A 23,973-nucleotide genomic window follows, 5' to 3' on the forward strand; every position below is an offset into this window, starting at 1 on the left:
TAACTAAAAAGCAGGTGGAAAGCAGTGAGTGTGGAAGACACTGCCATGTTCTTTGCTGGGTGTTTTGATCAATAATTAACTATGATTTCCATAAGAATCATTCAGCCACAGCCTAATACAGAGCAGCAGGGACAAGTTCTCTTTTTCCAGCAGCTCATATTTAATACTCTCAGAAGCTCCATCATTCACATTTAAATTTCACACATTTACAAGGCTTATTTAAAAAAAAAAAAAAAAAAAAACCTGCATTTTTATCCACCTGTGCTCTTCACAAAGGAGCACATTTCGCCCAGGAATGCCATTTAATATTCATTAGCTCCCTCTCGGTGAGGTTTGTTAAAAATAAAGGAGATCTGTCAGTTTGGAGAGCTGATGACTCCAAACCAGAGAACAGCCTCACTCAACATCCCATCTCAGCTCCCCCTCTGCCTGAGATTATTCTCAAAATCCAACTGAACCCCAGAAAATCAAAATTTTCCCACTTTTCATCCCCCTGGAATTGTCCAAGGCTGGGCTGGGCAGGGCTTGGAGCAGGGAAGGGGTCCCTGAGGAAGAACTGGGTGATCCTCGAGGTCCTGTGCACATGACTGGCAAAGTCCTGATAAAAACCACACCAGATTTGTGTGTCAGTTCTCAGGGCCTGATCTTGGACCTTCATTCATTCCTGTCAAATCAGCTGCTAGAGAGATCCAGAAATTAAATCGACAGCAGGAGCAAAAGTTTGAAATTAAATAAGTGCAAAGCTTGGCTTAAAACTGGAAATCCCTCCGAGCCAGTGAGGGTTCCCATGGTGCTTTCCTCTGCAGAGCCAGGCTGTGGTGGGTTAAACACCTGCAAACAGGTGCTAACAACTTTAACTACACTAATCTAGAAATACCTTAAAAACTAATCATCTGAATTTCATGAAAGAAGAGAAGGAATTCCAGCCTCATTCAGGTTCCTCTTGGATTTCATATCCATTGCCCAAGGTGCTGCTCATACATGGCATTGACACAATGGGAAAAAAAAAAAGCAGATTTGCATCAATAATTGAGAGAGTTATATAATTATATATAAATAAAATAAATGCAGTGTTGGACAGGGGGCTGAAGTTCTTACACACACTGTGCAGCCCTCACACAACAAAAAAAAAAAAAAAAAAAACCCTCATTACTTCTGGAAGTTGCCTAATAGAAATGTGAATTATTTCTGGGCCTGACTTATTAGAAATAGCCACGGGTTTTATGACCAATCAATTCCAGACTCCGTGGCACTCAGAGGCAGGATTCCCCCAGGATTTCCTCCTAAATGCCTGTCAGAGGGAGTGCAGAGCAGCCTCCAGCTCCTGGGAATTTATGCCCATAACCCCTAACCTGCAGTTGCTGCCTACAATTATGATAAATTAAAGGGTTTCTGATTTCCACCTCCATGCCCAGGAGAATGACACATGGAAAAATGAGACGTGCATCATTCCAGAGCAGTGGCTGGAGGGAGATTCGTCATTCTTTTAATAGCAGTGAATTTAGCAGAGCCTTGCACAGCATCACTGCTGTAAAAATGACTCTGCAGCTGCCTCCTGTCTTCCCACAGAGGCAAAACCCCAGGAAAATGGGAACCTCTGGCAGCCTTTGGCACTCCCATGCTCCCTGGGATGGCTGTTCCTGTAAAGATGAAGAGCAGGAGCCACTGCAAAGTATTTCAGATGTGATTTTAAAGGGCTGGGGAGAGGAAAGGCCAAATGCTTTAACAAAAAAGTCATTTTCTGCTTGCTTTGCAAGGTATTTGCTAGAAAGAACATTTATTTGGCGTCCACTGAATGAAAGCACACACAAAGGTTTAGGACCTTAAGAGTTAAAAAAAAAAAATCAATTTTCAGGCTAAGCAATACACAAAACTTTAGATTTTACTAAGCAATAAAAGTAATCAAGTGATGAAAGTTTGAGAAAACCTCGTTCCTTACCTTGTGGTAGCACCTGAAGTAAGCAGCTCGTTCATCTGAGAACTTCTCCAGCCTCTTGGGGCCTTTGCTTGAAGCTTTTTTGAAGACTAACCAGCATCTCTGGTAAATCTGGAGACACAAAAGAACAAACTTGACCTGAGTATCACCAATACCCACAGAGGAGTGAAATCTGATTAAGATTCTCTCAGAAGTTTAGAGAGAACACAAGCCCAAGCTGTTGGGGAGTGTGTTGGGTGTATTTGTGTGAATTCTGTATTTTGTGAATAAGGGTAACACGAGGGAGCAGGAACTGAATTACTGACAATGGAAAAAATCAGATTATTTAACTGCAGAACCCAGGATTTTGCGCCCAGGGTCTAACTGAATTTAAATCCAAGTCATTTGGGGCAGACTCTGTGCAGAGTGGTTTTTAAACCACCTTTTCCAACTCTCCAGCTCCTGCCACCATTCCCTGCAGTCCTCCCAGCCACCCCTGAGTTCTGGTGCTCCCGTCTAGGAATATAAAAAGGTAAAAGACTTTAGAAAGTGCAAAAAGGCCCCAGAAATTAGACATAAAGCTGAGAAAGGCTGGGAAATTTCTAAACCTTCTCATGGGAAGCTAGGAAGAACCAAGTGAATACATTGGTATTTATCATAAGGAACAAGAAAGAACAAGAACTTATTGACAGCTCAAGATGTGAAAAGTCCTAGATATATGCTGTGCAAAGATAGAAAAGTTTCCATCTTAAAGAATGAATTGTCGTGTGTTGTTTGAGGTTCACAGAAGTCCTTTTGTTAATGTTAAACCCACGTGGGTCCTTTCCTAATTGGTTAGAGTATAATGGCTTTACACCTTTTCTTTTATGCTGTTGGTTCAAAGAATATGCAGAAAAAGGCTTTGCACGGGCTGCCATCCTGCCTCTGATCTGTGTTTGCACGGGTGTTGTTGTTTCCCTGTGTCTCTTGCTTTTTGCCTGTGTGGTACAGACAATAAACCCTCGGTGTGGAGCAGTCAGGGTCTGTCCCGTTTGGGACACACGGGCCCATCCTGCACTCGGAGCTCCCAGCTGAGCTCGCCCTGCCTGCAGAGAAGGCAGGAATTACAGCCCTGCCAGCCGCTCACAGCCCACGCTCCACCAGCAGCTCCAAAGCAACACCTGGCAGCTTCGAAATAGATCCAGACTGCCACCACAATGAGTGGGATTTCAAGAGCAAAACAACAACAAAATAATAATAATAATCAGGCAGGCCCTCAGCAAGTCGTTCACAGCACAAATTCAGTGGTCACAACATCCCACTGCCCCCTAAGGCAGCTCCCAGCAGACAAACAGCTCCATCCTGATGGACCAAAAAAAGTCTTTACGTCCATGAAAAATAGCTGTAACTGCCTTGCTGCACCCAAAAAAGGTTGTTAACCGACTGGCTGTGCTTTTTTCAACAGTTTCTAGCTGTTTCTCCCAGCTTTATCATTTTTCCCCCAGCTTTCCCACCCCATCTCACACTCCTAGCCCTTGTGGCTGCAGGAGCATTTCGGTTATGGCCAGGCTGCTCCTGTGCCAGGCACCAGCTGAAACTGGGGTTTTTTCCCCATTTTTTTTCAGGATTTTTTCCCCCATTTTCCAGCTTTTTGGCCACTCAGCCTGTTCTGTTAAATGCAGGGGTTTGAACTGAATTGTTCAGAAGTCACTGAGCACAAGGACAGCTCACACCAAAGGCACAATTTAAATATGCACCTACTTCTGTTGGTGCTTGCACAGCTGTTCTGCCAGAAGAACAGCCCCACATGCTCCCAGGTGCCTGCTCCATCAGCAATGCTGAGCCCACTCAGCCCCCAAATCGACATTTTCAGCCCCCAAATCAACATTTCCACTGCTGCTCCCCAGCAGGAATTAGCTGAAGTGTTGCTGGCTGGAATTACCTGCACTGCAAGCACTGGGGCTGACAGGGATTAGAGAAGCCAAACAGCAAATTTTGGGATCTGATGTGCTGGCACGGAGCTGGCATGTGCAAAACACCTAAAACACACCAAGTTTTCCCTGTGAGATCTTCTGAGAAAGCCCAACTGAGGATTTAATTCAAGTATCAAAAATTAGCATCTCCTCCTTATGGCCTATCCTGAAAATTCCAGCTTCTAAGAGCCCGTGGGACAGGCAACACCACAAAATTCCAAGGAAATATCCTGGCTGTTCGTGAGGTGGATCCCCCAAACCCCAGAGAGGCGTTGCATGGCCAAGGTCACATCAAGTCCCTTCTATTTTTGGCTGCAAGAGATCATCTGATGTAAATCATTCCCAGAACTGCAGTGACTTCAAAGGAATGATGCAAAGTGAGGATCTGGATTCCTGCCCCTCGGAGCTTCCCAAGCAGGCAGGAATGGCCAGGAATGGCCAGGAGAGGTCAGGAATAACCAGGAATGGCCAGGAGAGGTCAGGAATGGCCAGGAGAGGTCAGGAATGGCCAGGAATGGCCAGGAATGGCCAGGAGAGGTCAGGAATGGCCAGGAGAGGTCAGGAATGGCCAGGAATGGCCAGGAGAGGTCAGGAATGGCCAGGAATGGTCAGGAATGGCCAGGAGAGGTCAGGAATGGCCAGGAGAGGTCAGGAATGGCCAGGAATGGCCAGGAGAGGTCAGGAATGGCCAGGAATGGCCAGGAATGGCCAGGAGAGGTCAGGAATGGCCAGGAGAGGTCAGGAATGGCCAGGAATGGCCAGGAATGGCCAGGAGAGGTCAGGAATGGCCAGGAGAGGTCAGGAGAGGTCAGGAATGGCCAGGAATGGCCAGGAGAAGTCAGGAATGGCCAGGAATGGCCAGGAGAGGTCAGGAATGGCCAGGAGAAGCCAGGAATGGCCAGGAGAGGTCAGGAGAGGTCAGGAATGGCCAGGAGAGGTCAGGAGAGGTCAGGAATGGCCAGGAGAGGTCAGGAATGGCCAGGAGAGGTCAAGAATGGCCAGGAGAGGTCAGGAGAGGTCAGGAATGGCCAGGAGAGGTCAGGAATGGCCAGGAGAGGTCAGGAATGGCCAGGAGAGGTCAGGAGAGGTCAGGAATGGCCAGGAGAGGTCAGGAATGGCCAGGAGAGGTCAGGAGAGGTCAGGAATGGCCAGGAGAGGTCAGGAATGGCCAGGAGAGGTCAAGAATGGTCAGGAATGGCCAGGAATGCCCATCCATCCTTGGGCTGCCTAAAGACTGCAGCAAATCTGAGCTCAGCTGGAACTGGACCTTCAAACCCACCCCATTCCCCCTCCATGAGCACATTTCCCTGTCCCAGGCTGCTCCAAGTCCTGTCCAGCCTGGCCTTGGACACTCCCAGGGATAAAATTTTAATTACAATTTAACCTATCCTATAAAAAAATTTAAAAAAAAAAACCTAAATGAAATATCATACTTATATCTTATTACTTTGTTGTTTACCTTAAATAACACAATCCTACCCATAAATCAGCCAAAAACCAATACAGAAGTAACCTTAACCAATACATCAAACTTAGATATCATTTATTTAACTTATTCAAGTCCAAAAAAAACATTCTCAACCTATTTAGTTGGTTTACCAGTAAACAGTTAACCAATACCAGAAAATATCTCTCCAAATCTTCCACAGTTCATTCTCAATCCCACTAAAAAACAGAATATCTAAACCAAATTTCTCCCTAAAACACCCTGTGAACCTCAAAGTTTAGAAATCCTTAATCCTTAATATGGCTGAGTAAAAATGGGAAAAACAAATCTTCTGATTTTCTCAGCTTTGGGGTTTGGGAATATTCTCAGGCACAGAGGGAAACTGAAACCAGGGGCTGCTGTCCTGTGTGATGACCCAAACCCTGGAGCATCCTGGAAATGAGGGTGGCAGGGAGACCTGGCAGTCCTCACCTCCCCAGCGAGCACAGAATCACCAATCCTGCATTTCCAAGTGCCTGAAATGCCCTTCCTTATATAGAAAAATACAAATTATTGCACAGGATAGAATATTCCACTTGATAAGAGACAAAAGATTTGAATTTAGAAGTTAAAATCTGCATTACTGCGCCCGACCCTCATTATTTTTGTTGAGGAACCGATCTAAATAAACATCTGAAAATGGCCAAATGTTTAGAAATTGGGGGGGGGGGGGGGAAGGTTATTTTTCAGATCTTGAGGCAGGGGGGTTAAAATGGCTGTTTTAAAAATTAAGATTTGTGGCTTCCACCACGCTCCAGGAAAGCAGAGAGATTTTACTACTAAAACAAACACTCCCACCCTTGTTTGTTATTTCAGAGGGGCCCAGGGGTCCCAAACAGCAGCACAAAGCCTCAGCTGGCAAATTTCTCCTCCGAGAACAAGTGAACCTCCAAGGGAAGCTGCCCTGGTTTGTTCCTCCGTGGTGTTTTTCTGCACTTTGCCCTAAAACAAAGAATTCCAACGAGCTGCATTTACAGGGACGCTGAGCTTGCTGTCAAACAAACACAAACTTTGCATTTTTCCCAAAGCAGGAGCTGGAAGTTCTCCCATGCAGCTTGGGGTGCCTTCCAGGAACCCCGGGACATTGCCAGGAATTTACTTTTGTGACCTCTAGAAACAGATAAAACAGTAAAGGCACAGCACAACCCTGGAGAAACTCCTCGGTCTCTTCTGAAATTTGCCTTTTTTTTATTTTAATTTTGTAGGGGGGGGAAAGTGCTGCCCCTTTACCCAAGGCTGGTAGGAACTCTCACCCTGAAGGCTGCAGATGGAAAATCATTGGAGTGCTCTGGTGGACTTTGAGAGGGAGGGCTGGAATTCCAGGTCCAAGGTCCTCCCAGCAGGGAGCAGTTTACACAGGCAACCAGCCAGGGTTCGGATCTTCATTCTTCTCCTTAAGGAAAAAATGCTTTCATCTGTCACTCCAGAGCCCAAAGGTGGGAAATGAGCCCTGAAATCACTTCCAGTTCAAAGGAAATTTTGTGAGGGGATGGGATCTAGAATTCTGCTCTGCTTCTGGAAGAATGAAGCCGTGCCAGGAGACAGACTGCAGCTCCTTTAGTGCACAGCATCCCCCAGGCAGCAGATCCCACCAGCTCTGCTCTAGTTCTCCTCTGAACGGGACTGGGCGACCCTGGGGAACACCAACAATCTCCCTAAGAGCTCACAAACTATGTAATTGGAATTATTCCCCCCATAAAACTACGGCTTGCCTCTCCTTTTCCTGCCCGTGCCCACGCTGGCAGATCGTCCAGGCCAATTTCCCCCTGAAAAGCCACAATATAACAATTCCAAAGAGATGGATCGCTGGAAAAAAAAAAAAATCCCAGAGCTCTGACTGGAATTGTGCTCAGCAGGGCCTCAGTGGTCCCTGCAGAGGGGACCAGGGGCTGTGTAAAAGCAGCAGCAGAGCTGCCCACGTGCTGTCTGTGAAGCCAGCCCTGCTCCTGGCAACGAGACAATCTCCCTGTCCCAGAATACCCATTCCATGTGGCAGGAGCGAGCCACATTCCCTGGATCAGCTCACAACGACTGCATCAATCAAGGCTGCTTTGCATCCTGCTATTCCCTTCTCCTGGGCACTACACGAAATAATCTCAATTCTCCTTCCCCCCGAGAACACATCTGGGGAAGGATAAACCTCCCTCCTTCCTCACTCAGGCTCTGTCTCCACCAGCAATATCTTACATGAGAGTCATCTGTCGCCCTGGTTATCAAGAGTTTTCTAAAGCCTTCTGAGTTTACATTATTGTAGAGAACTTTCTCACAGAACTTTCTGTAAATAACCTATTGTTTTGCATTCTTTCATAGAGGCGGAGAAATTTGATGTACAGGTGGTTTGTCCAGTGTCGTTGGAGAGGTGGCACATTCACCCTCCAATCCACTGGCATCTTTTGAGAACTATAAAAGATTGGAGTCAGAGAAAATAAATGAGTCTCTTCATCGTGACCAAGGCTGTGGTGAGTTGTTTTTGCTTGTGTCATTTGGTGACAGTCATCCACAGCTGCTAATGGGGAATGAGGCTGTGATCTTGTTTCTGGCTGCATTCAGAATGCACAGTGCTGCTCAGGATTGCAAAGGTTTTTGCATCAAGTTACAAAACCCAGCTTTGGCACTGGCCAGGACTTGCTGCACAAAGAAACGCCTGGCAGATCTTTAGGAATCTGTGCACCTTTAACTCTTGTTAATGCAAGTCACAACAGATTGCTACTGCTCTGAAACATCAGGCACTTCAGGTCTTTTCTCTTCAAAAACTCTCCCCTCCCCAGCTGGAATTACATCAAGCAGAAGTGGGATTTTTTGTTAAAGGTTCAGGCTCAGAGCCATTTCTCCAGCCTTAGCTTTTCTTTACAATAACGTGCCAATGTCTGTCATTGATGTTGGGCAGTGTGTCTGTGCCTGAAACCAACAGAAAAGTGTCACCAGCACAGCAGGACATGGAGGGCAAGGAGAAGGAGAAGAAGGTCAGGACACGCCCAAATCCCTCCATCTTGTCCCCTTGAACCCCTTATTTTAAAACCCCAAAATTCTACTTTTTCATCCTGTGTTAATTCAACTACCACACTGCTCAAACCCTTGTGGTTTGTAATTCCTCACACAGAGTTGGCAGCTTTTCCCACAGGCTGAAATCAAACCCACAGGTGTTTTTGACTTTGTGCCAGGGTCTCTGAGCCCCCTGCCAGGGTCTGGAGCCAGCCAGGGCAGAGGGGTGTCCTGGGTTCCCACTCCAGAGAATCACTGCACGTGCCAATAAAGCAGGTTAGCACCGTGTCCCCCTCAAACCCAGCAGCTGCACTTCAGAGGCTCCTGGTTACAGACCCTGGCCAGGGGATGAAGGACTTCACAGTGAAATCCCCCTCTGGCACAACCTCTGGAGGGCTTTGCTGGAACTCTGTGGCTCAGGCAGGGCAGGGGAGCCACTGGAGCAGCACTGAGGACCTGGAGGGACAGGGACACCCAGGACGGTGGCACCTGGGGCTGGACAGTGAGAGCTGACAATGGAAAATGTCTTTAAGGAGACAGGGCTGGGGTTTGGACCTTGCTTATCCCACAAGTGTTCTGTAAAGGAGTCCTTTCTCTCCCCCCTCTACTCAGAGCACACTGGGAGGTGCCTCTTAAATGTGACCTAAAAGACATTAAAAGCAAGACTTGAGTCTCCAGACTGCTCTCCCTGCAAAACTGATGACTTGGATGAGGTATCATTAGAAAGAGCATTATGTGAAATACTCTTCCTCTTTTTTTATGGGCCTACAGCCTACAAAGTGTAGGTTTGCTGGCTTGTTGGGGTTTTTTACAGACCATACACAGGGCAGGTTATAATTCAGGGCTGCTTAAGGCCATTAGGGGAGAGAAGAGCCATTCCAAAAGGAGAGCCAAGAAGCACTTACAGCAGTGACAGCTGAAAAAAAAGCAGCCAGGCTGGAGCTAAGTATCAAATTTGGCTCCTTGAACATCTGCTAAGCTTTCTACACGGGCACAGTTAATTCTGGACATGAAACTGGAGAGGAGAAAATCAGCCTGGGACTGTAACTGGGCAGGAGGAACAGTAAAGGCTTCCCTGGAGGCTAAAGCTGGGCTCTGTGCAGGCAGCTCGTGCTGCCAGCAGCTGGATTAGCAGCTGGATTTGCAGCTGGATGTGCTGCCCTGCTGGGCCAGCCGCGGCACAATCCCGGGAACCAGCCCCGTGTGGGATCAGGGAGCTGCAGAACAGGGTCTGCAAGGATTCCTGTGTGCCACTCCAATTGCACAGGCTATGGGGCACTGCTGCAGCTCATTAACAGCTCACAGAGCTCACTAATTAGGACATGGGGTGACAGCCATCCCCAGCTCTGCCAAGGACACTCCGAGGACAGCCGGGGCAGCAGGGTGCCCTCCCAGCAGGCACAGCTGGGACCTGCCCCACGCCTGGGCTCGCTCACAAACTCAGGTTTTCATCCCCCCACAGCACACAGCCAGCAGCAGGAGCTGCATGTCAGAGCTGCACTTGTTGTGCTTCAGAGCTGGACTCGTGATTTTAAGCCGACACCTAAGGAGACCCAAAAAAAAAAGGGGCAGAAGTTGCACAGGAATGAGGCCTTTCTGTCAGTAAAGCAATTTTTCCAGCACTAAGCTGCCAGCATCCAAAGCCAGCCACGGGAGAAGGGCTGCAGCTGCTCCATCCTTGAGCAGCCCAGCTGTGCCTGAAAACAGGATAAAAAAACCTGCAAAACTCGGGTAATGCTGCTTGTTAGGAGCTGCTTGGAGAGCCGAGGTGACAAATGCCCCGCAAGCATCCCACAACAGATGGGAAAATGGGAATAACTTCCCAATCCTGGCCTGCTGTCACCCTGTGCCACTCCCCTGCGAGCTGCAGGAAGCAGCAGAGGATTTTCTGTAATAAATGCAGCTGCTGCCACCCCTGCAGACAGCTCCAGGCGTGCAGGTGACTGCGTGGCACTGTCTCAGCACGAGGTAAATTTATCCCATTCCTCCCACGTTTCCCCTTCACTCCTGGCATCAAAGCCCTGCAGGCACAGGCCGCTGCCCGGGCTGCTGGGGGGCAGCTTGGAAATCCAAGAGAACGGGCATGGAAAGGCAGCTGGTGCTGCCAGGGAGGGCCCGCAGGCTGGGCTGCACCAGAATCGGGGCTTTGGCACGAGGGAGAGTGACCCTGCACATCTGGAGTGATGCTGCCCCTCTGCTCAGCACATCTGGAGTGATCCTTCCCCTCTGCTCAGCACATCTGGAGTGATGCTGCCCCTCTGCTCGGCACATCTGGAGTGATGCTGCCCCTCTGCCCGGCACATCTGGAGTGATCCTGCCCCTCTGCCCAGCCCTGTGGGGCACATCTGGAGTGATCCTGCCCCTCTGCTCGGCACATCTGGAGTGATCCTGCCCCTCTGCCCAGCCCTGTGAGGCACATCTGGAGTGATCCTGCCCCTCTGCTCAGCCTGTGGGGCACATCTGGAGTGATCCTGCCCCTCTGCCAGGCCTGTGGGGCACATCTGGAGTGATCCTGCCTCTCTGCCCAGCACATCTGGAGTGATCCTGCCCCTCTCTCCAGCCTGTGGGGCACATCTGGAGTGATGCTGCCCCTCTGCTCGGCACATCTGGAGTGATCCTGCCCCTCTGCTCAGCCTGTGGGGCACATCTGGAGTGATCCTGCCCCTCTGCCCAGTCCCATGAGGCACATCTGGAGTGCTGTGCCCAGCTCTGGGCTCGTCAGGACACAAAGCTCCTTTTTTTTTTTGGGGGGGTTTTTTTTTTGTTTTTTTGGGGGTTTGTGGTTTTTTTTTTTTTTTTTTTGTTTTTTTTTTTTTTTTGTTTTGTTTTGTTTTGTTTTTTGATTTAGGGGAAAGGACCAATACTGACTTAAAGAAACACTGACTAAAACAAGGATTCCAGAGGCAGTATTTCCCTGGTAGAATTCCCTTTTCCACTGGCTCCTGCAGCCCTCCTGCCCTTTTCCAGGTTGCTCAGTGGACAAACCCAGCTGGTATGAATTTCTCATGTCCCAGCTGGATAATTAAAGACAGAGTTCAGGAGTTCATTCCCATTTAGGAAGATCCAAACTGGAGAAAGCTGCATTAAAAACTCTACAAAAGCTTTACACTCCTCCATTTACCAGGGAATGGGCACTTGTATTTTACCACAAGCACCGTGCCAGGAGTCTGCCACTCAATGGGATGAGTTAATTCAGAACATATTAATTCAGAACATCAGCAAACATCCCCCCTCACCTTCCTGGAGACATTCACAGGAAATTTTCCTTTGCCAAGCACAGAGAAGTCATTGATAGTTCCCCAGACAAACATTACTTGGCAAATAAGGGACAATTTAACCTCTTACATTGACATTACTGAGGGGAAATACCACTCTTTTTACCCTATTGATCTTCTGAACTGAAACAAGTGACATTATTATCAGTAAAACAACAACAAAAAAAAAACCCCACCAGTATTTATTTCAACAGCTTGAACTCTCACTGGTATTTCTGACAGCACTTGATGAAGCCAGACAAAAAGATAATGGAGCAGTCCATCATCTTCCACAGCATTCCTGAAGCTACACAAACACCAAATTAAGATGTCAGGCTCACATTAAGATGTCAGTCTCAGGAGCAGCCCTTGCATCTGTTACTTTCTTTCAAGTGTTTCCACAGCCACTGCAAAATGTTATTTATCCCTGATCTCACTCCAGGGCAATGCCCCTGCCCGGCAGCAGGAGAATTTCCTTCACACTGGGAAGGGAACTGAGGATGGGAAGGCACCAGAATCACCAAAGAGTAAATTTCAGCCGTTTATAATTAGGTTTCCTTTCTCTTTCTGCCTCTACAATCATCCCTGACACACCCTTGCAGGGCTGGGGCTGTCACCTCCAGAAGTCACAGATTTTTCTACCAAAGGAAGAGCAAATTGGGAAAAGAGAGCCAGGATCCACAACCAGCAGGTCAGGGAAGCGTTTGGGATAAAGGAGAAAGGGTCAGATTTGCTTGAAACTTGTTACAATAAAGCATCTTTAGGACAAGATAGCAAATGGGCAAGAGGCACTTGTTTAGGAGTCAGTTCAGCCCATGAAAACATTTGGAATTGATTGCTTGACTTCACAAACTAAGCCCATCTTCCAAAGAAGAGCACAGAAGGTGATTTATCTGAAAACAGGCTGGAAAGCACAGAAAAAGCCATTCCTCCTCCTAAAATGTGCCAGCATCAAAGCAAGAGTTTCACACTCCAAATCATGATCTGTGTAATCTCCTGGGGGGAAACCAGGAATAGTTCTGAGGTTTGTCCTTTTTGGGTTTTGGTGGGGTTCTTTGGGAACAAATTAAGACCCTCATCACTCCATGCTGTTCCCACAAGTCAAACATTAAAGGAAACAAGATGTAATTCCACCACGGGAGCTGCAAAACTTCCTTTTACCTCCTCCAGAGCCGGGCTGAGCACCCTGATCCCCCAAGGCAGGGGTGACACAAGGTGACGGCACCCGAAGGACAGACCCTTCTCCAAGAGTCCCAGAGCTGACCCCACAAGGCCACGGGCCTGGACTCTCATCCCACCAGCTCTGGGCCACAGAAAACCCAAAGGGGCCCCAGAGGGAGCTGCTCTGGCCTTCACTGGGATCCCTCCCCTCAGCAGCTCCAGGAAAACGCTCCAACTTCCCAAGGAATGTTCTGGAGCCCATCCCTGCTGCCACTGACAAGCTCCAAGTAATAAGAAATTTTAATATCTGTGAATATATTCTGACACCTTATCTAGCAGCTCGCCAGAACTCTGAATTTCCAGTGGGATTAATATCCTGCAGGTTGCAGTTGGTGCCTGAGAAATCTGTTCGCTTTTTCCCCTGTCTCCAACTTCCAGACTGAAAGGAGCTGCAGAGGTGAACAGAGTTTTATTAATAAAGCTGCTTCAAATGGAGATACAGGCAACTTTTTTCCTCCTCCTTCCCCCCTCCCCCCAGCCTTACATCATTCTTCTTTCCAGTTTTCACAGCTCAGGCTCTTAAAATCCTCATATTAACTTGCTGGCACATGTATTCAGGCACCAAATCTCTCCCACCATATGGTTCCAGTCCTGCAGATTGTCTCTCCCCCACTCTACCTCTCCTCCCACAGGGTTTCACAGAATCAGAGCTGTGCAGAACTTGTCAAAGTACATGTCACAGGCAACGTGCAGCACCAGTCTCCTCAATGAAGCTGCCACAGGACTCACTTTAATTAAAATCAAGCTCAGCAAACCCTGAGAGCTTGGATCTCTCTGCAGCTTCCCACCGTTTCTGCTGAATTGGACAAGTCCTGAGCTCTGTGCAGGAGCTTCTCCAAATTTCTAGGCACGAGGCAGAAGTTTTCCCATCCAAAAGGAGGGTGTGCAGCCAGCACTGGTGCTCTGCTTCCCTGAGGAACAGCCCACAGGACAAAACCCCTGGATTTTCCCAGTTCAGTCTTGCACGTGCCCACTGTGAAATGGGGAACTCCTCACCCAACGCTCAAATAAACACAGGAAGGCTTCACATCCTCCTCGTTTTAGGTGAAAGTTTAATATTGCCAGAAAATCACTAAGCAAAGCAAAGCAGGCAATCCAGAAAACTAAGAACTATTTTTTTTTTTTTCCCCGCTGAGTTTTTTAATCAATGCAGAAATATTTGAGCACTGCTGACACCACTTCAGCATTTCCTAGGAACAAACAGCTGGCTGCAAAGTTGGGCAGCCTCAGCTCCCTCCTGTCACAAGCTGAAGGCTGAATTACTACAAATCCCTCCAGGGGCTGGCCAGGAGTGCCCTGATGCTGGAGGACACCCCTGACAGCACATTCCTTCCCCCTGATGCCATGAAGATGTTTTGGGCCAGTCAGGCCCACCAAGCACAGAAACCTGACCCACACAGATCCGATTTCTGTCCTCAACGAGGGTCACACGAAAGAGGGAACAATTCCACTGCTGGAGTGCCAGCAGTCACATCTTCCACCAGAGTTCAGGAGTGGATACAGGAAGGGGAAGTTCAGCCTGGACAGGGAGTGCAAGCCAAAAAGTGAGCCTGGAACCAGCACACACCACTGGAGCCTCCCACCCTCCACAGAGCCTCAGCTGCCTTGTCCCTTGTGCAGCTCCTCCTGCTCACCACTGCCACAAACCCCTCCAGTTCAAAGATCTGCTCCTGTTTTGATTTTAATTGGTATTTTTAATTGAGCCAGACCAACCTAAAGAGAAACTCAGGTGTGTTCACATCACCCCCACCCCAAAAATGGAAAGCCAAGAACAGGCTTTCCATCAGGGAAACATCTCCATGATGCACTCCCCCTCAGGAAGGTCACACCTGTACCACAGAACGAGGCATTAGGAGCAGCAGATTTGGGGGCTGGATTTTGCCATTCCCTTGGGCAGGGTTACATTTGCACGAGCGTTTGGGCTAGATAAAATCAACAAATCAAAGGAATGAATTGGAAAACAAAGAGCATTTCCCAGGACTGCAAGGCAGGAAAAGCCAAAGCTGTCCCAATGCCCTGGAGCTTGGGAAGGTGGGAAGGGTGGATTTTGTCTTCCCCCCTCTGCAGGAAACAGAATTTTGCCAAGAGTGGATTGTCTGAAAATCAGGAGCACAAAAATGACTTTTTAGACAGAGAGAAGCCATAAAGCAACAGCCCTGCTTCATGCATGGATATAAATCCCTTAATCAGCTGCAAAAGCACTGAGAGTGCTCCTCCCCACACACAGGTCCTGGTGGTCCCTGACAGAATCCCTCCTCCCAGAGCAAAGCTGATTTTCTCCTGGTTTCAAGAACTCTGGGAGGTTGTGCTTGTGCCCTGTCAGCAGTTTTCCAGCACACAGCCTCCTGTGTGTCACTGCTAATGACACACCAGCCCCACACCACTGGCTGAGGGAATTATTTTCCTCCCTATAAGGATGGAAAGAGTGGGGAAGAGTGAGCTTTCTGCTGAATATATTTGGCTCTGCAGAAGACACATGTGATACAAATGTTGCTATGGAAACTATTCTATTAAATAATATTCAATTAAACTCACACGTTTGAAGCACGCAGAAAGAGTTCAGGTGCAAAACTAATTAGCCTAAATTCAATTTTTGGAATTACAAAGCAGGGCCTTCCAGAACTGTCGCGTTCCTCTTAGAAGAGGTTTGGATTGGAGCAAGCTGCTTCTCTGCACCCCTTTCATTCCAGACGTGGCACCTGCACCCCCAGTTCCTCAGGAAAGTCATTTCTCGAGGTAATTTGTGGCTCCCAGCCCTGCTCCCAGTTCCCTTGGAGATGGAATTGCCACAGCACTGTAGAGGCAAAGGCAGGAGCTGAGCTGCATTCAGCCTGGGGAGACAATGCTCTGATTACAGCTGTGCCACCAGAACACGGGAATGGATTTCAGCGACTCCCACTCACATCCTGCCCCACAGGGAGCGCGAGATCCCTCTCAATGAACCAGCAATCCTGCGGGGGCTGCAGCAGCCTCGGCCTTCCTGATGTTCTCACAGCGTGGGGAAGTTGTCTGATAAAAAGTCACTCTTTTATACTCCGAAGTATTTTTTCCCTTCCCAGCTCCTGGGTGTCCCACAGCCCTCCCCAGCCCAAAACAACCTTTAGGCATAAATCCTTCACGCTCTGAAGGAGCCAAGCTGACAGCAGCCACTGAGTGAGACCGAATTCAGGCTCCTGCTGAAGCCAGGAGCTCAGCCAGCTCCAGGTGTCCCATCACACCTGCAGCCAGGAGGAAGAGGCACCAAGGGGCAGGGACACGCTCCAGCCCTGCCTTTAGAGATCCCAGACTGATGGAAATTACCCATTTCTGCTTGGCTGCTGCACATCAGGGCACAGGGCTGTGAGCAGCTTACAGAAAACGCTCCAGGAAGAATCTGCAGCCACATCTGCTCTCGAGTCGTGGGCCAGCACTTCCCAAGCTGGAAACTAAGCAGCCCTGAATTATAACCTGTGTATGGTCTGTAAAAAAACCCAACAAGCCAGCAAACCTACACTTTGTAGGCTGTAGGCCCATAAAAAAGAGGAAGAATATTTCACATAATGCTCTTTCTAATGATACCTCATCCAAGTCATCAGTTTTGCAGGGAGAGCAGTCTGGAGACCCAAATCTCGCTTTTAATGTCTTTTAGGTCGATTCAAGAAGCACCTCCCAGTGTGCTCTGAGTAGAGGAGGGAGAGAAATTGCTCTTTTACAGCTGTCACATGCACATCTCCTAAGAGGGCATCCAGCACTTCCTCAGCAGCAGCACCCTCAGAGTGGTCTGGAAAGCCTTAATAAAGGAAAGGCACCAGCACTGACAGCATTTACAGCTGTTGTGGGCTTAGGTAAACCTTCTTCACGGAGCTTTACTGTTACAGCATGGAAAAATGCATCACAGTTCAGTCTCTGTCATCCTTTATGCCAGAGCACACTGAGCACTGATATGTGTTCAGTAATGAGACTGAACCAGGGCACACCAGTTGTGCCCGATTTACTACGAGCGCTCTCCGAACGGCATTCCCCCAAAATGCCACAGGACCTCAGGGTTTTACAGAGTGAGCTGTGCCTGCGAGGGCAGGGATGAGAAATCCAGCCTGATGGAAGACTTCTCAATCTTTCCTGTTTCCAAAACAGCCTGGGAGATAGATGCAAGTTCCCAAAACTGTGGAGAAGTCATTGCCCACGGGTACAGCAAGAGAAGGGAACTGTAACTGCAGTGAGGCAGCAAAAGCTTGCAGGGGATCACAGACACTCCCCCAAATTAACAAATTCTGAGCTGGCAAGCCAACGGTTTTTAACAAACACAATAAATCAGTTTCTTTGCGGTCCTGAGAGGCTGATACAGCAACTGAAATGTTTCATATACACAAAGCCTCCCTCCAGGCGCATCCCCCCTGAGCCAGGCTCCCTCAGGGACACGGAGCTCTCCAGTCCCATCCCCTGCCGGCTCGGGGGAGCCCCTGCACTGGAGGAGCAGCCCTGGAATTTCAGGGCTCATCCCAGCCCAGCTCCTGCGGGGAGCTGCCCTGCCCACAGCCGGAACCGGGAACACGCCACGGCAGCAGAACAACGCGAAAATAACTCCAAATATTAAACCAGCGGCTGAAGGGGGGCTGCGTGAATCTTCATTTCGCTCAACTCAAGCGACTCTAAAAGCCCCGAAGACACCGCAAAGCTTCACCTGTCCCACGCAGGACCCCAAAGCCCGAGTGGCAGCAGGAAGCGGAGCACCTGAGCGGCTCCAGAGCGCTCAGCGCTGCCCTGCCCGGAGCTCCCCGCAGCCCCAGCCCGGGGCACGGCCCCCAGCCCCGGGTGCTCCCGGAGCAGCGCTCGGAGCTCAGGGCAGGGACAGCGGGTTGGAGGCAGCGCAGCATCCCCGGCTCCCGACGGGAGAGAGAGGAGAAAAGGAATATATCCATCCACACCTACACATAACACAGTGTTCAGGTGCCTTCGTTCCTCTCTCCCCACCTTTTTGTTTCCTGCGGAAAAACCCACCCAGCTCAGTTTGCAAAAGGAGGACAAAGGAGTGGCAGGGAAAAAAAAAATAGCAAAAAAAAAACCCTAAATAGCACAATGCCCAGCCCTGGGCAGGCTCCCCCGGGCACTCACCCCCAGCCGCCGGCTCCGGATGCGCACGTAGCCCTGCTTCACGATGTCGTTGAAATTGGAGGCCATCCTCGCCCGGGACAGGCGGCGGCGGCGCCGCTCAGCCCGCCCGCATGGCCGAGCAGCGCCAGCCGCGCCCCGGCAGCGGCAGCACCGCCCCGGGAGCGACACAGAACCGCCCCGGGAGGGACACAGCACCGCCCCGGGAGGGACAGCACCGCCCCGGGAGAGACACAGCACCGCCCCGGGACCGAGAGCACCGCCCCGGGAGAGACACAGCACCGCCCCGGGAGCGACAGCACCGCCCCGGGAGAGACACAGCACCGCCCCGGGAGGGACAGCACCGCCCCGGGAGGGACAGCACCGCCCCGGGACCGACAGCACCGCCCCGGGACCGAGAGCAACGCCTCGGGACCGACACAGCACCGCCCCGGGAGGGACACAGAACCGCCCCGGGAGGGACAGCACCGCCCCGGGAGAGACACAGCACCGCCCCGGGAGCGACAGCACCGCCCCGGGAGGGACACAGCACCGCCCCGGCAGCGGCAGCACCGCCCCGGGACCGACACAGCACCGCCCCGGGAGGGACAGCACCGCCCCGGGAGAGACACAGCACCGCCCCGGGAGGGACAGCACCGCCCCGGGAGGGACAGCACCGCCCCGGGACCGACAGCACCGCCCCGGGAGGGACACAGAACCGCCCCGGGAGCGACAGCACCGCCCCGGGAGGGACACAGCACCGCCCCGGGACCGACACAGAACCGCCCCGGGAGCGACAGCACCGCCCTGGGACCGACAGCACCGCCCCGGGAGGGACAGAGCAGCGCCCCGGGAGGGACAGCACCGCCCCGGGACCGACAGCACCGCCCCGGGAGGGACAGAGCAGCGCCCCGGGAGGGACAGCACCGCCCCGGGACCGACAGCACCGCCCCGGGACCGACAGCACCGCCCCGGGACGGACACCGCTCCTCCTGCCGCACCGCCCCTCCGAACAAGCCGCACCGGCCCGGCAGGGACGGGAGCGTCCCCGGAGCGCCCCCGGAGCGACCCGCACCGCCCCGCACCGCCCTCTGGAGCGACCCGCAGCACTCCTGGAGCGACCCGCACCGCCCCTCAGAGAAATTTAAGAATAATTTAAGTGGATTACTGTTGTATTTTAATCTCATCAAAACTCCGTCCCGCACCAAGCCCCGAGCGGCCCGGGCCGGGCACGGAGCTGTCTCAGCTCCCGTCCGCACTCCCTGTGCTCCCCGCTGCTCCGTGCCCGCACTCCCTGTGCTCCCCGCTGCTCCGTGCCCGCACTCCCTGTGCTCCCCGCTGCTCCGTGCCCGCACCCTCGCCCCCATCCCGCACCCTGCAGCCGAGCCGAGCCCGCCCTGAGCAGCCCCTCCGTGCTGCGCCCCCCGCCTCAGCCCTGTGGCTTCCCCCCCAGCAAAGTGGCTTTCCCAGAAAGACTTTTGGATGCCTGGAATTCAGGCGGGATTCTCCGGAATCTCCTCCCAAGGACGAGGGGCGGGTAAGCCGAGCTGCTGCCCCGTGCCTCACGCCGGGGGAATGTCCCAGGAGCCTGAGCCGTGTTTTTTAAGGGCAATGTGTGGTCGCAGTAAGGACCTGGCACCGGGCCCTGGGGTTGCCTTCTGTGGCTCCAAGTTCTCCTTTTCCCAGAAAGTGCAAACAGTGCCAAGCACTCCGGAGATGCAGCAGAGAGGGGCTCTGGTGGCTCCTCACGGGTCACCTGCCAGTGGCACGCTATAAATACCATGTCCTGGAAAAGGGACTGCTCAGCTCTGCAAAACAGCTTTTATTAGAGCCACAAATACAGCCCAAGGAGGTCAGCCAGACGCGGGGCTTTGACTTTGGGAATTATCCTGAGCTGGAAATCACAAATGGGCCAGCAAAGATGGCAGAGCAGGGACGCACCACGGAGCACGCCAGGGAGAGCAGCCCCAGCTGGGCTGAGCTCAGGGCCGTGGGGAAGAGCTGCCCATATTTATTTAGATCACAGAATCAAAGACTCATTTAGGTGGGAAAAGATTATCGAGGCTAAATCCACCTGTGACAGAAGCGGCCCCTGTCTGGTTTGGATGTGTGGCTCCATCATTTCGGGCAGCCCGGAGTGCTGTGCTGGCAGCGTGGTGCTCGCAGCTCTTGCTTGAAGAGGTGATTATGCTTTGTGAGGCTTTGCGAAATATTAATTGATGGAGAGGATTTCAGAGGGCTCTCCAGCTGAAGGACTGATTCACTGAGGATAGAGGAGGCAAGTCTGCTCTCCTCGCTTTGGGATTTTACACTTCCCGCTCCTTTTCACAGAGCTTTTTTTACAGAATGCATCAAATAAAACAGCTTCAGCCAGAAACAGCAGAACCTTCCACCCCCGTGCACCAAAACACGCCAGAAATTAGAGGAATATTCTGAGATAAATCTGGAATATGACCTTGAGGCCACCAGGCTGATCAGAGGGATGGAACATCCCTCCTATAAAGAAATGCTGGCACAGCTGGGGTTGCTCACCTGGACAGGAGAAGCTTTGGGGTGAGCTCAGTGTGGCCTTGCAGGGCCTGAAGGAGCTGCAGGAAACCTGGAGAGAGAGTTTGGACAGGGATGGAGGGACAGGACACAGGGAATGGCTTCAAACTGCCAGAGAGGAGGTTCGGGTGGGATATTGGGGAGGAATTGTTCCCTGGCACAGGTGCCCAGAGCAGCTGTGGCTGCCCCTGGATCCCCGGCAGTGCCCAAGGCCAGGCTGGGCCAGTGGAAGGGATGGAGCAGGAAGAGCTTTAGGATCCCTCCAGCCCAAACCATGCCCTGAAATCCCCACACAGCAGCTGCACGTGGCAAAGCCCAGGCTGCAGAATTACCGAGAAATGCCCTTTTGTTCAGTACTAGTGCTGGAAGCATCAAGTGACTTCTAAAGCCAGGATTAAAAAGTAACAATAATAAACAAACCCAGAGAGGCTTGGCTGGGTTTCAAAGACATTTGGAGCAGGGAAGAAGTGACAGAGCCACTTTAAGGTGGCTTTTCAACAAGTTCAGATGTTTCTTCTAATCCCTGGCAGGAGCTGTAAACACTCACTGCTGGTTTCATCAGTCACTGGCAAATTCCTGCAGGTAAACACATTCCTGAGAGCTTGGCTAAGTCAAGGTGGATTTAAGCCTGTGCTTATTCTTTGATGAATTAGGATATTAGAGGCCACTTACATCTTCCCTTTGAACAGCATAAATCCCTTACACACGCCACGGTTCAAAGAGAAAATGCACTTTAATTCCCACGTGGGCAATACATTCCAAGAATGTGCCAGAAAATCGCATTGTTCAGGTTTTCCCCTCGGTGCTATCTCCAGGAAAAAAAACTTGTTTCCCACTTTTTAATACATAAATGTGGGCCCTGGTTGGTTTGACAGGAATCCTTTCCTTTCCCTGGGTCTGCTGACCATTAGCCCTCACCACAAGGAAATGCAGCACTACATTTATCTTCATCCACATTCCAAGCTGTCAAAAACCTCTTTAATAAGCTGTCACTGAAATTCTTTTCCTTTTAATGCCAATATTTTTGCTATTATTTCTGGGGAAGATAAGAGCCAAGGGTCACTTTGAAGCACCAGCCAGTTGTTAATAATTTAAGTGGATTACTTTTATATTTTAATCTCGTCAAAACTCTCATTGTGCTGCCTGGCAATGAGCTCGTTGCTTTTAGCCCCCTGCAAACACAAATCACAAATTTTAACTCAGTTTTCCCCAAAATGCCATCCTGACATTTGAAAAGGAAGTTACATTTCTCTTATTTATCTGCAGCATGAGACCCTTCCTAAGAAATAGGAAGATTTTTATTTATTTATTTATTTATTTATTTTATTATTGCCAATATTGCAATAATATTGGCAATAAAAGGAAAAGAATTTCAGGATATAATTTCATCATGGCTGAAATCTGCCAAACATCTCTGGGAGATCCCAAATTAAAGGATAAAAAAAACTACTTAATTTCAGGAAGCAATATTTACCATGGAAGTTATATCGTGAAGTCAAGCATTTCCTGATTAAAAACAAAAAACAAAAAAACAAAAAAACAAGGAAAAAAAAGAAAAAAAAAAAACAAACAAAATAAAAAAAAGAAAGTTTCTCATTTGATCACCCTGAAATTATTTTCTGGAACTCTGTAACACACGTCAATATTTATTTATGAAATGCTCCCCTACCATTTTTTGACATTTCCTCCTGATTTTTGCAGTGGGAATTGTGAATTTGGACGAGTTCTAGCCATGAGGAGTTACAACAGGTAATGAGTGAAATAAGAGATTCCAATTATTAATAAAAGTCCATGGGTTTCCTCATGTTACTGCAGACTTAGAAATCCCTTATTCTCCTTTTGCAAAGTGTTGCCTCGGATCATTTAATTTTGGAGAAAGACAAAAAAAAAAAAAAAAAAAAAAAGAGGAGTTCATCCCAAATTTCTTTCTTTCAGAATGCAGAGATTTGATTCATTTTGCCTCATGACTGTGGCTCGTTCTCCTCTGGTGCAAGTGCTGGATCCACAGCATAAAACTGCTCAGAAATTCCTTCCCCACTTATGTGTCATGGTGCTAATTAATTTTGAGTGAATGAATTCTGCTGAAATGAAGATTTCTCAGGTACTTTTCCCTGCTGTTCCATCCCCTCCTGTGCACATTTCTCTGTACATCACCCACAATCTGTTTTAAGACTCGGGCACTGTCCAGCTCTGTCAGGCTTCAGGCTGAGGAGCTGGGTCACAGAATTTAGGAAACACCCATAAAATTGGGCATAAATTCGAGCATTCCCCGGTGGAGTGAGGGCAGGACCCTTGGATAAAACATCTTTATTCACTCTGGTGATTTTTAAACACATCAGGTTTCGCTGCATGAGTGAAATGCACACAGGATTACTGTGCAGATGTCAGCCAGTGCCAAAACATGGGAATTCATGAGACTGAACATTCAGCTGATTAAAAAAACCCCATCCTAGCAGCAGGCAAGGCACAGAGCTCGTTGTGCAGCAAGCAGGGAAGTGCCTGCCAGCAGGATAATCAATATTTAATGACAATAAATAATCGATTAACAGGGCTGCCATGTCACTGTGCACAGAGCAGGATTCCTCCCAAGAATTCTGCAAGGCAAATCCTTCTCCTGCCTCAGCGCAGCTCTTAGCACTTATTGCTGCAGAAAATCTACGCTTGGAATTTTGTGGTTTTTTTATCTTTTTATTGCTGTTAAGTGAGCTGGGAGAAAGGAGATATTCTAACTATAGTCCTTGCAGATGGCATTTGGAGAAGACACCAAACAGTGCCAGTTTAGCAGGCAGTTTGTTATTTTGTGCTGCCTTAGGAGCAGCAGATTTGGGGGCTGGATTTTGCCATTCCCTTGGGCAGGGTTACATTTGCACGAGCGTTTGGGCTAGATAAAATCAACAAATCAAAGGAATGAATTGGAAAACAAAGAGCATTCCCCAGGACTGCAAGGCAGGAAAAGCCAAAGCTGTCCCGCCGCCCTGGAGCTTGGGAAGGTGGCAAGGGTGGATTTTGTCTTCCCCCCTCTGCAGGAAACAGAATTTTGCCAAGAGTGGATTTCAATTCCGTGCCAGGTCACCCAAAAGCAGTGCACAAACTCAGGGGTTCTGACTGTAGAATATCTCAATAACATTATTTTGCAATTATCACCCAAAGTTTACCAAGTTTTCCGCCAAAGTTTTCCACCATGACTCAAGGCTCTCCCGGCGTGGGTGGGATTTGCAGCCCTGTCTCCTGCAGCTCCGTCCCGAGGAACTCAGCAGAGCCACCCAATTATCCTTGATTTCCCTGCAATTCACACGGAAAATATTGCAGATTGTGTAAATTATTTCAAACGGGGGTTCATTAGCACAGGTGGCTTTGCTCTCCTGGCTCTGGGGACTCATCTGACCGGGGGAACACGCACGGATTAGCAGCAGAAAGAGGCATGGCTAGAAATACATATAATAAATATACAAATAAATATACAAAAATTACAAAATATCCACTGATAAATTCATAAATTCAGCCAACAAAGCCAGCCTGAGAAACCTGCCCTGCCCAACATTAACAAGT

At 49.7% G+C, this 23,973-nt stretch overlaps 1 protein-coding gene across 3 annotated transcripts in view; it reads right to left on the reverse strand.

Moving 5' to 3' along the window:
• The window catches only part of DOK5 (docking protein 5), a 31,332-nt gene extending 13,264 nt beyond the window's left edge, over positions 1-18,068 (reverse strand). For all 3 annotated transcript variants that reach the window (XM_053958872.1, XM_053958871.1, XM_053958869.1), the window contains exons 1-2: positions 17,902-18,068; positions 1,940-2,047 (exon numbers count right to left, since the gene is read on the reverse strand). In XM_053958872.1, coding sequence (XP_053814847.1) covers positions 1,940-2,047; positions 17,902-17,967 — 174 coding nt within the window. In that variant the 5' untranslated portion in view covers positions 17,968-18,068. The remainder of the gene's footprint in view (positions 1-1,939; positions 2,048-17,901) is intronic.
• Positions 18,069-23,973: the final 5,905 nt, after the last annotated feature.

This window comes from Vidua chalybeata, chromosome 17 (genome assembly GCF_026979565.1).
Source record: "Vidua chalybeata isolate OUT-0048 chromosome 17, bVidCha1 merged haplotype, whole genome shotgun sequence".
NCBI classification, from domain to species: Eukaryota; Metazoa; Chordata; class Aves; order Passeriformes; family Viduidae; genus Vidua; species Vidua chalybeata.